The sequence below is a fragment of the Vipera berus genome (genome assembly GCF_964194415.1).
Source record: "Vipera berus genome assembly, chromosome: 3".
Taxonomy (NCBI): Eukaryota; Metazoa; Chordata; class Lepidosauria; order Squamata; family Viperidae; genus Vipera; species Vipera berus.
The window spans coordinates 74,771,605-74,785,975 of NC_138204.1; the positions used below are offsets into that span (position 1 = coordinate 74,771,605).

The 14,371-nt window shown below is 40.0% G+C and overlaps 1 protein-coding gene across 1 annotated transcript in view; it reads right to left on the reverse strand.

The window, feature by feature from the left end:
* Window positions 1–8,109, reverse strand: part of SLC44A5 (solute carrier family 44 member 5) — a 193,346-nt gene extending 185,237 nt beyond the window's left edge. The window contains exon 1 of the mRNA XM_081324949.1: window positions 7,918–8,109. Coding sequence (XP_081181075.1) covers window positions 7,918–7,954 — 37 coding nt within the window. The 5' untranslated portion in view covers window positions 7,955–8,109. The remainder of the gene's footprint in view (window positions 1–7,917) is intronic.
* Between the last annotated feature and the right edge of the window lie 6,262 nt (window positions 8,110–14,371).

A 14,371-nucleotide genomic window follows, 5' to 3' on the forward strand; every position in this document is an offset into this window, starting at 1 on the left:
TGGGGAATCTGGTAAGGACATATCTATGAATGAATGAATGAAAGAATGAATGAATGAACCTTTATTATCAAAGTACAACATGTATACAGTGAAATTGGCTGACCCTCCCTATGTGCCCCCACCACCACAACTCACAGTGACAACAAACCCACCATCTTGTTACACCATGTATAAACCAACAGTTCACAGGTTTGGCTAATATTACACATAAGCCTCAAAACAGGTTATTCTAAGAATGCAGAACAGCAAATCCATTCTTTAAAGAATTTGTATAGATAATTTTATCCCTGATTATTTCTGATGGGTTGATTAAAAAATAAAAAATAAAGCCCGATAATCATACCATCACTCTTGCTGCATAAGTCAAGAGAACTTTTGAATTGACAATTGTCAGTTTTGGTCCTTCCTGCTTTTCATATCAGATTATTATTTTTAAGTTCTCTAAAGGTAAATGTATTGCAGAAATGTTTCACATCTCAGCTGATTAAACAAAGTCAGTGGGCAACTGATCCTCTCAAGTGAGTGCCTATTAATAATATCAAATGTAAAAATTAGATTTATGGTCAAACTATTGATTGAGAGAAAAGAGGAATCCACAAGAACGTTTGCATTCCTAAAACCTCAATGAAACAATCCTTTTTCATTCTTATTTTATAATAGAGAATTGAAGCTAAGAGCACAACTAGCTTGCAATAATTTGCAGCTGGGATTTGTACACAGAACTCCATGTTCAGTTCCAATAGTCCTTCTGTTGATCTAAAAATTGTTCACAATAGACTTAACAAAAACTGAATAGCTATTTAAAAAATCGTCCCCTTAAAATAGATTCTACTGTAAAAGCACTTTATGATATGTTTTAAATCCCAACTAAATATACTGTGCAGATGTCCATGGCACTGTTTATACCACCAATTAAAATATCCTGGTAGAACTTTCCTTGATGGCATAAGATTTTAAAACAGCATTTGATAGCACTATTTTGTAAAAATTCCACCAGCTGTAAAAAAAAAATCACTATAATTTACATTTCTTTTAGTTAAGGAATTAAAGTGAGCTAAATGTGAATAATATTTATGAACATTTCAATCCTGTATAAACTAATAACTGATTATATATTATCAGGCATATTTGTACTATGTAATTAAGTACATAATTTCTGCCAAATGTTTCTTTTCTTACACAACTGGCAATAAGTCAATTTGATAATGCAGTTTTTGTCACAGTAAATTTGTTTCAAAAACCAGATGCTAAATTGATTTATGGTACATTTGAACCAATATAGTTTTATTACAATAATTGAAATAAATAAATGAAGGTGGTTAGAGACAGGCATCTAATTAGTTGTATTGTTCACCACTCATATCTCCCTATGTACATTTTTAAGTACACAAATAAATTTATACAATGGAATAGCTGTTTTTTGTAACTTCTGAAAACAAGCATGAGTTGTTTTCTGGAACCTCCAGAATATGTTATTAATTTCCAAAATATCAGGTAGTGCTCAATGTATGACCCCAACTGGGACTAGAGCTACTGTTACTAACCAGTCTGGTCATTAAGTGAGTCATCATGTGACTACTCCCAATTTGACAAACCTGTTTGCCATAGTTATTAAGTGAAACCAATTTCTCTTATTGACTTTGCTTGTCGGAACCCAGCTGAGAAAGTCGCAAATGGTGATCATGTGATGTCAGGATGCTGAAACCATTGCAAATACATGTAAACAACCGACTGCACAAATTGCAATCATGTGACTACTGGAATACTGCGACAATTGTAAGTGCAAGGACTGGTCATAAGTCCCTTTTTTCAGTGCTATCATAACTTCAAATGATTGCTATACGAATGGCTGTAAGTCAAGGACTCCCTGTAATAATAATGTTTACAGGAAAAGTAAGGTGAGAGATTTCCACGTGATTGTACAGTTTATCTATTCTATACCAATGTGCAATACAAGGCCAGTAATTACGCCAACAGAATATCCCTAGCAGTTGCAATGCTAATTGTTTAAAAACTTCGCTCTGTCAAAAGCATACTTTATTTTTACTGTAACAATCTCAAGTGAAACTTTTGTAGTACACCCCACAATTAATGGACATTAAGGCACTGCAGTATGCAATGCACATTCTGGATAAGTGTTACATTTGAAGCATACATATGTGTCCAAAATAAGCAATATATCACAGATGAGAACGTAAAGGAAATCTTTACAAGTTTACAAAAACTGTCTGTGCACATCTTCTCAGATATCAATGGACTGCTTTGCGTTCCAGATAGCAAGACAAGCGTCAAATTAATGCTATCCAACGAGTCAGACAACAGTCACAGTAATAACCTAAGAAGCAAAGTCATTAGTTACAGCCAACAAAAAATTATGAATGGTTTAGCTGAAGCTCTGTGGCCCGTTTGCAACACAGCTCATTTCAATGACAAATGAAAGAAGTCAATAAATGGTGGTAATTAACAAATTATACCGAATGCTCCTTCTGAAAAGTAAACTATGTTTCTGCTCTGCCTGTACCTTTCAGATTAACTTTTTAAAAATGCTACTATCATCTGTGAAAGGATCCTCTCTGTACACTGACAGCTGCATCTAAAGTGTGGGTGGATGGGGGAATAGGTAATGCTAGATAATGGGTACAATATAGCTAGTTTTGCAGTGCTGTTAAGCTTCTGCCAAGATTGTATTATTGGATGAGTGAGTCTACATTCTAAGCCAGTGGTGGTGAACCTTTTAGAGACTGAGTGCCCAAACTGCAACCCAAAACCGACTTATGTATCATCGGGTGCTGGGTGGGTGTGGCTGCGGTGTAATGGCAGACTGGGTGGGACTAAAAAGTTCAATCAATTCCAACTTTGCGAGATCTTTTTTTCCCCACGAGGTTAAAATTGATTGATTGATTGAACCTTTTTTTTTTGCATATGACAGCGGAGGCCTAAAGCGAAAAGGTTTTATAAAACCCAGCTGAAGGCCTAGGACTGGGGTGATGGGGTGCGTGCCCACGGTTCTAAGCCTTTCTGTTCTGTGTCCAGAAACAATGAAAATAAGATGACAGAGTCGTATAAAATTACACATTTCAATTTCTCTTATTATTCAGATTTATGTTAATAGATACTTGAAGAAATTAGCTTTGCAGCACTTTAGCAAAAGCCAAAAGGTATTTCAGAGGCCAGCAGTGGCCACTTTAAGCAGTTTCAAACAGGTATTACAGCTGTGCCCAGATGCTGTGTTTTATCTCAAATATAACATATACTTAATGATTAGGTCAAATGAGGCAAGTATCATTGGTTCGTTTAAATTTTCTTCCTTAGGAGTTGATTATGTGCCATCAAGTCAGTGTCAATTCTTAGTGACCATATAAATAAATTTTCTCCATGAAGGTGTCCCTAATCTGGCCTTTAACAGATAGAATTGAAGTTATGTTATTTTGGTTAGTTAGTAAAGGGTCTCAAATGCCAGACCTCTGGATTACACATTAATCTGAATTATGAATAATCATAGATAACAGTGCCTTTACCTCTGAAATGTATGACAAGCAGTGCTTGGCAGATTTTCTTATTTTTCAGATTTAGAGATGTTGACATCTATTTGCCATAAGGATCAAAGCAAGATTAACTCCTCATTGCACTTAGGAGAAATCTTCTCAGCACTTTCTACCTTTCTTCCCTTTTAGAGCTAGCTGTGAAACATTTCAAATTGCTGCTTTTCAAATTTGCATATAGCAAAGAGGCTGAAAAATGTTTGATTTATTTTTCAGATGAATAAGAAAAAAATTGCAACATAAAACATAGTCAGCCACTTACAGCTGAAATTGAATTTAATTATTTCAAGGAGACACTCTCAAGTAACTTGCACTATAACCCGAATTACTATGGAAAAGTGTCTAAGCGTTAGTCAATTTGTTTCTTCGCTAGTTACTTCATAGTAGTTCTTAGCATCCTGTCTTGGTAGTAGAATGGTGTACCAATTTGGTTTAAGACATTTTGCTGTATTTAATGTTGATTCAGCCTTCCCCAATCTGTTATGCTTCAGGTATGTTGGATAAGAAGTCTAAATATTTCCAGCCATTATTAGTCCCCACACCTGGTAAGGATCACACTTAACAAAGGAGGGGCCCTGAAAGGGGCCAGAAAAATAAGTCAGTAGCTTCAACCGGGTGATCAATGCCTGTTTTTACGTGTGCCATAGACAGCATCTTCTTTCTTATACAGCACACACTCTCATGATCATCCCAGAGATTAAGGAAAGCTATGTCACAATTTCTAGAGGTAATCATATGAATTTGTTGCAGCAGAAGTATAAATACATTGTGTCTTTAAAAAAACCAACATTGTTATTAGAGCATAAACCTTTGTAAATTATAGGTACAGAGCAAAATGGATCATAGGAAAGTATAGGAAAAGGAGAATCTAGAGGAAAACAAAAGGTTGCTAAGTGACAGAAGACTCTTCGTTAAACTGCTACACTTTCCAGCTGAATGATTTTCTTGTGAATCTGCATGGCTCAACCTGGTTATTTGTACACCATATATTTCAGGTTGCTCCTAACAGAATTTTATGTACAAGCCAGCTGTGTTTAGTGAGACGGGCTGCTATACAAATCTGATTAATAAATGAATTTGTCTAATAAATACTGTACATGGGAGTCTCCCATAGACTGGCTTCATCCTATAATAAACAGATACCGCATGGTTTTTATTCAAATGATAGGGAAGAAACAAAACTCAGTGGTTTAGTCCCTGGTTCTCCAGTTCAATAGTTAGAAAGTAATGAAAAATCTCCTACTAGAGAACTTAAGAAGCACTGTCTGTCAAAGTATGCAACATTACAGGACCACAATTCAGCCCAATATTTCTGTTGCTAAGTGGGACAGTTGTTAATTGAGTTCCCATTTTACGACCTTTCTTGCCCAGCTGTTAAGTGAACCACTGCAGCTATGAAGTTAGTAACATGGTTGTAAAGTGAATCTGGCTTCCCCATTGACTTTGCTTGTCAGAAGGTCGCAAAAGGGAACCCCAGGACACAGCAACCGTCATAAATATGAACCAGTTGCCAAGCATTTGAATTCTGATCACGTGATTATGAGGAATGTGCAACGATCATAAGTGGTCATAAGCCACTTTATTCAGTGCCATTGTAACTTCGAACGGTCACTAAACGAATGATTGTAATTTGAGGACTGCTTGTAGTTTATAACTGAGAGCCAGTGTAATGTACTCTAATCAACTTATGATTGCAATTGAGCCCAAAATTTCTGTTGCTAAGCAAGAGAATTGTTAAGTGAGTTTCGGCCCCATTTTACGACCTTTCCTGCCACAGTGATTTAAGTGGCCATTAGGCGAATCACTGCAGATGTTATGTTAATAACATGGTTGTTAAGTGAATCTGGCTTCCCCATTAACTTTGCTTGTCAAAGGGTCACAAAAGGTGATCACACATGAGCCTGGGACACTGTAACAATCATAAATAAATGCCAATTGCCACGTATCTGAATTTTGATGACATAGGAATGCTGCAATGGTCGTAGGTATAAAAAATGGTCATCAGTCACTTTTTTTTGTACCTTTGCAACTTTGGATGGTCACTAAATGAATGGTTGTAAGCCAAAGACTACCTATAGTGGTGGTGAAGGCTCTTGATTAGACGCTCTAGTTTGCCCATATGCATGAATGCCCACTGGATAACTCTTGGCCTGTCACTCCCTTTCAGCCCAACCCACCATTACAGAATTGTGATAGAAAAAATAGGAGGTGGAATGTTTATGTACATTGCCTTGAGTTGTAAAAACAATGGCAGGATAAAAATCAAATAAAAAACAATGCAATACAGGGTAGCTTCTTATATCCATAAGACATTTATGGATATAAATGTCAGCTCTTATTTGTGTACCTTTTATATACATATTAAGAGCTCTTATGCAAAGAGAAGATTGCCATATATTATAATATAGGACTCATAAAAATTTAGACACACAAAAATGGGGCATAAGAAGAAAGCAAAGTGATAGTATAAAAATGTATCTATTTTAGCTTTTTTTTCCTCCCCAGTATTAATCGCAAGACTTACACAGAAATATAGGCAACACTGTAGGTATTATTTGTAAGATGCTGTATGGTATGCAATCAAATAGCTGAAATATGCCTTGTCATTGTGAACAAAGAAGGATATGAACCATTGAGAAAACTCTGATAAAATAGTTGCCTCTCTTTTTTTCTCCAAAGAAAGACTAGTAATGACTACTACATTTTTGTGGCTTCCTTTTCACTTTTGATAGATAGAGATACCAATCACACAATCATTTTAAAAAACTATTTATCACTTTGAATATCTACAAATCCTGAGCGTGATTTAATAATTTGTATATGTACAAATCCTGAGTGTGATTTAATAGTCTCCTACATGGTCATTCCTACTGCAGTAAACCAGAACTTATTCTTTTCTGACTAAATCCACATTTCAAAGCCAAACATAAATATATTTTGTAAGATATCTGGCACAAAATGACTTTTGGTGTGGTCGTTGTGAACTGGGGGAGAGAAGGAAATATTTTAACAAACTGCACTGATTCTAAATTGGGATTTTAAAGGCATCGTGTGGTACCCAAGAGGAGACCCGTCTGACTAGCTTGCAAATTACACAGAGCATCCATCCATCCATCATCTCTAGCCTTACTGTGAACTGCAAATGATACAGGATGCCCACACGGAACCTGATGTTACTGCATCCCAGGTCTCTCTACACGCATGTATTCCTGCCCTAATGAGCCCTTAAAATAAGGAGCAGGAAGGCGGCTAGCCGTTTGTTTAGACCCAGAAAAAGTGGCTGTGAATGACAACTACCGTTTACTCATCGCTCCTGGTTCCAGAACTCCTCTTAAGCCATTTCAAGTCCCCGAACTTGGGGATGTGGGGTTTGTTGTTCCCAAACCCCACATCCCTGATTACATCGTCTCTTTCTTCAAGAGTCACTCGTGTCCTCTCAAAGCCCCATAAGCCACATCACAAATTCATCCCTTGCTTATCACGCCTCAAAGAGTCTTCTCTCTCCTTGCCTCCCCAAGCCCCGCACCCCCACCCCACCCCTCTCCGCCCCCCCACCCCGCGCCCCAGATTTATTGCCCCTCAACTCCTAACATTCAACAGGAATAGTTTCCAACCAGTCAGAGCCGCCAGTCCCAGACCTGGCTTGTTTTGCTCGTTATCTCGCGATCGCCCATCCCAGAAGCGCTGCCCCGGAGGTGAAGTATCCCCTCCATCCTCTTCAGCCCGCCGCCGCCGCTCCGCCTCACAAGCCACCCCGTCCTCACGCCTCCGTCCGACCTCCTCCTCCTCCTCCTCCTCCTCCTCCAGCGGCCCCTGGTCCATGCCCTCACATCCCCCGTGGGCCCCAACGCAGCCCTCTCCCCCCCCCCCACCGCCGCTCTTCTCCCCGGGGAGGGAGACAAAAGCGGCGCGGGTGCACCTGCACCCGGCGGGGGGGGCTGCCTCCTCTTTCTCCTCAACCGAGCCCGCGCGCCTGCGAGAAAGGGCGAAACGCACCGGAGTTTTCCTCCTCCTCCTCCTCCCCCCCCTCCTCCTCCTCCTCGCCTCCCCCTCCCCGCAGCCCGAGCCCCAACTTTCCGACCTCCTCAAGGACGCAGCAACAAGCCGCCGCCTTGGCAGGAGGGAGGGAGGGAGGAAGAGGGACGGGGCAGCCGGACTGGGGCTTCCCTTTTGCTTTGGCTTTCTCTCCCCCAAGGCAAGAAACTCCGGCAGCTGGATGCGCGGGCTGAAACAGGCCAAAAAAATACCCAGCCGCCCGCCCGCCCGCCCCCGGACTGGGCTGCGGCGCCGAGCGCGCCCCTCAGCCCGCGCTCTGCTGTGCCTCCGCAGCCGGCCACCTGCCTTTCCCCCTCCTCCTTCAGCCCGACCGACTTACCGTAAGGAGAGACCGAGGCGTCCCCCTTCCTAGCCATGGTCCTCCGCCGCCGCCGCCGCCTGGGCTGACGGAGCTGGGAGCCAGGGCGCCTCTCCGCCCGCTGCTCAGCGTGCTCTTTGTTGCTGTAATGGCATGGGAGGCGGGCGGAGGGAAAGAGCGGCGGCGAGGCGAGCAGCCGAGCCCCAGGTGCTTGTTTTTCTCCTCCTCCTCCTCCTCCTCCTCTCGCTGCACTTCGCAGGCGCCCCCCGAGCGCCCCCTCCCCGCCCGCGCTGCCCCTTTTTGCCTCCCGCGCTCTCCCAGAGCGCCCTTCAAGGCAGAGGAGCCGCGGCCGGAGCTAGAGCCAGGCGAGCTCTCTTTAGAAGTGGCGGCGGCGGCGCTGGCAGCCGCAGTTGCTAAAAAGCTTCCTCGGCCTTCGCAGGCATGCGGAGGAGGAGGAGGGGGGGGCACGTGGGACTGCCCTCCCCCTCCAGCTTCGGCCCGCCCCTCGATCCATATGCAGCGAGCCAGAGCGCACCGACGGCCCCGGGAGGGCGCCATAAACTCCGCCCCTCGCGCGGAGGGGAGCGGCTGGCCAACTTCGGGCGGGAGAGGAGGCCAGAACTTCGCTCCCCTTGCGGTAGTTTCGGGCTGGCTTGCAAGGCTGCCGTCGGCGGGTGGGAATCAAAGGCGTCTCGATCCCGCCGGCCTTCTCTTACCCCCACCCCGCCCCACCGCCCCCTCCTCCTTCCCTCGTTGCCTTTGCGTTGTTTTCCGAAATTTGGGAGGGAGGGAGTTTCGACTGGAGGAGTCGTGACACGAATTTTCTGGCGTTTTACGCACCTTAGAGCGGAGGGAATCTACTTGCTGGGAATTTATTATTTTTTTTTCCAGAGGTTTATATTCAACTTCGTAGGTGACTTTGGAATGAAATCAGCAATTTTCGACAGGTCGAGTGATCGGCTGCTTCTGGGCAATGCACAACAGGCGGTCTTATCTGCGCCTTTGCCGCTTGGAAAATTGCCCGAGGAAAGTTTTCATATATATATATAGTTAAAGTTAAATGATATATATATATCATAAAGTTAAATGATATATATATATATATCATTTAACTTTAAATCTTGTATCCTGTATTCTTATTTTTATTGCCCTGTACACCGCCCTGAGTCCTTCGGGAGAAGGGCGGTATATAAATCAAATAAATAAATAAATAAAATAAAATATATATTTTCCCTTCCTCCCCCTTGATTCCGGAGCTGTCCTTTGCCTCTCGTGCTGATATCCTGGCTTTTCTCTCTACACGAAGATCGCGTAGTTGAATTCTGCCATTTGCTTCCTTTCAGGAAGCCTTGTCAAAATTCTATAAATAGGGTTCGAGTCATTGGTGGCACTTACCTATTATTTAAAAAGTGCTTCAGATTAAGCAAAGGGGAGGGAAAGAGAATGATAGCAGTCTGACCTACGTTTCAAGCGATGCGTGTCAGATAAAATAAAACACCAAGAATTCTGGCAATTGAAAGGCTAAACAAGTTTTATTATGGAGGTGAGCTTTCTCTAGTCTGTGGAAAGTCTACGCCACAATAAATTGTCAGTTGACAAAGAGCCACAAAGCTCAGTTGGTTTGGAATTGAGCAAAACCCAAATTGAATTAAATGTTTAATGTGACTTCGGAAAGTCCAAAATTGCCATCCTTCAGGTATATTTAATGGATACAAACAGTAATGTGCAAAATATAAGCATACAGATATTCTCTTCTTGGTTCTATATTTCCACTCAGCTACATGTTTTTGTCTCTGTGTATTAGTGAGTCTACTTATTTATTTGAACTTGTATTCTCCCAGAAAGATTATGTTTTGCACCTTACAATTCTTTAGTTTAATTTAATCTAACAATAGAGTACAACTAAACTGTAACCTGTATTTCCAGATCTATGAAGTACCCATCTAAATAAGAATTGAGTTAGAAAATATATGAGCTCTTTTGTGTGACATAAGAAAGTTTGATGAGACATTGATACCCACTTTCAAGTGCATTAAAATCCCGGTTTTCTTCATTGATTTTTATGGTTGCACTAACTTCTGCCCAATAACAATTTAAAAATCATTTTTTCTGTGAACCAGGAAATCACATGGTTTCCCCTTATGTCTCTTTCCATTTTTATAACCATTCGATTCCATTCCATCTCTTCTTCCACAATCTGTTTATTACTCTTACTTATTGAATTCTCTGTCTATATATGTAATTGATCATCCACAAAATTCAAATTCCCTAAATTAGCTGGTAGTTCCTCTTGCACATGGATACAGCCATTTAGCCCACATCCCTATTTTTAGCATTAAAAACAAGACTATACACCTGGTGATATGAAAACATAATTGGAATGTTTGCAAATGCAACAGCAAAGTATGGTGAGGTAACAATTGCTTCAGCCACATTTCATTACTTTGGCGATTCCTTTTATGTGAATTACACCAAACTGCAAATCGTATTTCTATTTTCATTACTGAATGGTTGACTCAAATTGCCTACTTCAGGGAAGCAAATGTCACTGGATCTATATGTATCAAATGCTCAATTCATCAAACCAGTATAAACTCATAAAGGTTGGGCTATGTTATATTTATTACATTGGATATATAATAATTTCTTAATGCATTTTGTGTAAGGAAATGGTGCTTCCTTGCTTTGGACTTCTCTACATTGAAATTCCTTTTTATTCTTCATGGTGGAAACTCTGCATCCTTTATTCTTCTGAATATGTATGTGTAACAGATAAGCTTTGTATCAATCTAAATGAAAGAATCTCTATTATATGCAAAGGTATGTTCTTTATGAAATCACCTGAATATTGCTATTTACTTAATTATGGCCAGTGTTATTCTTATAAATATATTAAGGCATGTTTAACAGTTATCATTTCTATTAAACAGAAGAAATATCTGGTGATATATATTGTAAAATATATAGCATATTAGCTTCACTTGTGAGTGCAATTTCCTGCTATAGCGCCCTCTACTGTTGCTTTACAATTTTATAAGGAAGCTATCTTTAGCTAGGTTTCTTCCATAGGTTAGATAATTGTGGAACTATCTTTCATTTAACTTTGAAAATAGTTAGCTTCCTTTTAGCTTGGAGATTAATTTACACGTGCATTTTTCCATGCTGAATTATATTTTTTAAAATACACAATTCAGATATCCAGATATAAGAACCTGGAATACTGCATCCAGTTTTGGTCACCAAGATGTAAAAAAGATGTTGAGACTCTAGAAAGGGTACAGAGAAGAGCAACAAAGATGATTGGGGGACTGGAGGCTAAAACATATAGGGAACGGTTGCTGGAATTGGGTATGTGTAGTTTAACGAAGAGAAGGGTGAGGGGTGACATGATAGCAGTGTTCCAATATCTCAGGGGCTGCCACAAAGAAGAGGGAGTCAAGCTATTCTCCAAAGCACCTGAAAGCAGAACAAGAAGCAACAGATGGAAACTAGTCAAGGAGAGAAGCAACCTAGAACTAAGGAGAAACTTCCTGACAGTTAGAACAATTAACCAGTGGAACAACCTGCCTCCAGAAGTGGTAAATGCTCCAACACTGGGCGTTTTTAAGAAGAGACTGGACAGCCATTTGTCTGAAATGGTATAGGGTTTCCTGCCTGAGCAGGGGGGTTGGACTAGATGACCTCCAAGGTCCCTTCCAACTTATTATTATTATGTTCAAAACAAAATAACCAAATAAATTATTATCACCATGACCTAAGGAAACTATTCAACAGTTATTAATTTTAGAAGTACAGGAGAAAATTCTTCACATAAATCAAGCACAACAGTGAAAGAACACATTATTAATATTACATGAGCACTGTGTTTGACAGTTGGGCACAATCGGTTACTTTTTAACTGAAGAGAATCCGCAATTGAGCAACAGCATTAGGGTATTAACAACATCTAAAATGTCAAACATTTACTGATCCTGAGATCACTTTGGGAGATAAAACAGAAAGCAAGATTTCCCACCTTTCTTCCCAAAAAGAATAATAATGCTATAACACAATATAAAAAATAATTCATTAATCTTCCAGCATTCACTTTCAAAGACCGGATTGTGAAGCCCTGTTTTATGATATAAGAGCTGTGAGAAAGAAGCATAGTTAGGCAACAACCTAGACTTATCTGTGGGATGTATTCTCACCACTGTATGTATATATAAATATTAATATTAATATTAATATATATATATATATATATATATATATATATATATATATATATATATATATATATATATATATATATACACACACACACACACACACACACTGAATGGAGTACATATCTATGACAATAGCCAGGCCTTGAATGCCACACTAAAATATATTTCTTATATATCACATATGAAAGCTTTAATCTTGCAGACTCTCCAATTCTTTCCAGCACAACTGCAAGGAGATTGGAAGCTTTTACTTCAATTTTCAGCTCATTACATCTGAACCCTGAGAGACCATGGTATGAACTATGATTTAATGGAAGAGGTCAATGTTAATAATTGTGCCTGGTTTCAATAAACCCATTCCCATTTTGGATATAATGAGAAACAATAAATTAGCGGGAAATAAGTTTTGGGACTTCTCATTACTATGCAGCAGGGAAAGGAGGAATTATCAATCATGTCTCATGCTCATAAAATGAAATGGTAGTTTAATGTCATGTGGGAAGGGAGCAAATTTGGATTCCCCATTTTTAAGAAGGGTGAATAAAATAATGTCTATTTAATTCTGAATGGTTGTATTCAAATTCTGAATACAAGTAAATTGTTTAGTGTATGTGTACAATAGCCTACTGTTGTTTTACTAGTGTAGTGGGAGTCATTGCATTACAAAAACTGCTTTTACAATGGTTTCTAACTAAAATTAGAATTCTGTTTCTCCTTGTTTTTCAAAATAGGTACTTTAACAAACTCACCTTCAAATATTCATGGGATGAAACTTTTTAAAAATTGTATTGGGATGAGGGGGGGGGGAAGTTGTATATTTTTCATCCTCCAGTCCCCTACTGAATCCAGCCCATTTTTTAAAGTAATTACTTCTTTCATTGGCTTCTCCCATCATACCAAATTCTCCATTTTCAGAGTTACAGTGTGATCATCTTGACAGACAGATGATAACCCCTCATGGCATAACTATTGCAAGGTGTTCTACATGAGGCTGCCTTTTAAGACCACTTGGAAGGTTCTAGAATGCAGCAGCGTCGGCAATCATAGGCATGCCTCAATATGCCCGTGTGAAATCCCTTTCACAGGTTCCATTGGCTGCCACTTGATTTTGGGTGCAATTCAAGGGGATGGCTGTATTCTATGAAACTCAACACAGTCCAGGGTTTAGTTATTTGAGACACCAGCTATCTCCTCTGGTGTCTGTTCAGCCAATATGAACAAAGACTGGCATGCTCTGGATCACTTTGATTAAACAGCATCAACTATAAGTAAGCCTTTATCATGGTGTCTTCCCTGTAAAAGAAAATTCCCTGTAAAGATCCAAGCGTCTCCCACCATAACTATGTTCTGGAAGCCTTAAAGACTTGGCTGCTCGGACAAGCCCTAGGATAAAGTAATTGGAAATCCTTGCTGGATATGTTTGATGTTATTGGCAGATTCATCATATTGTTTTTTCTTCTTTTTTTCCTATTGTATTTTTATTCTGTATGTTTATGCTGTAAGCAATCCAGAATCAAGCAGCACCTAAATCAAATAATAAATAATAAAACAAATAAAACAAAGGCACATGAGTTCTTCTATATCACGGGTGTCAAACTCGATAGTGTCATTTTTTTGTTGCCTTTGCAGAGCCAGGGTGGCCAGTGCATCTGGCCCGTGGGCTGCCAGTTTGACACCCTTGTTCTATATAATTTCCTTCTAACTAATATGCAGGGAGGGAAGGGGGGAAAGAGGATGGACAATCGTAGGAACCAATTACTTTAGGTTTTTTTTAAAAAAACACCCTCAAATGTACTAGAAATACAGTTGGATATGCAACACAGACCACTATTATGTTAAAATTAATATCTGTACTTTCTAATACATATTAGCCATACTGGTTGCAGTAGCTTTATAATAAACCATAGTTTATAACAAACTTTGTTTTGCACATTAATGCATTGATATTTGGCTACATCTTCCTTTCAGCCTGTTCAGGACTTAAGGGCTCATCTAGGCACTTACCATGTTCCAGCATCAAAATACTGTAGCTTGCTTTCTTTTTATTGAGGTTCTGACAATGGAGTTTTCATTCTGGCACCAGTCCCTTCTCTATACATTTGTCTTCTACATTTGTGAAGAAAGAGCCTGGAAGAGGCTAGTCACCTCCAGGGCTCCAATTGGCTTACTGCACAACTGCCCCTCCAATCAAACCAAGAGGTTGTGTACCTCTGTGACCAATTCTCTTTCAACTCCCAGGGTCCAGAGCAGGGGTATCCAACCTT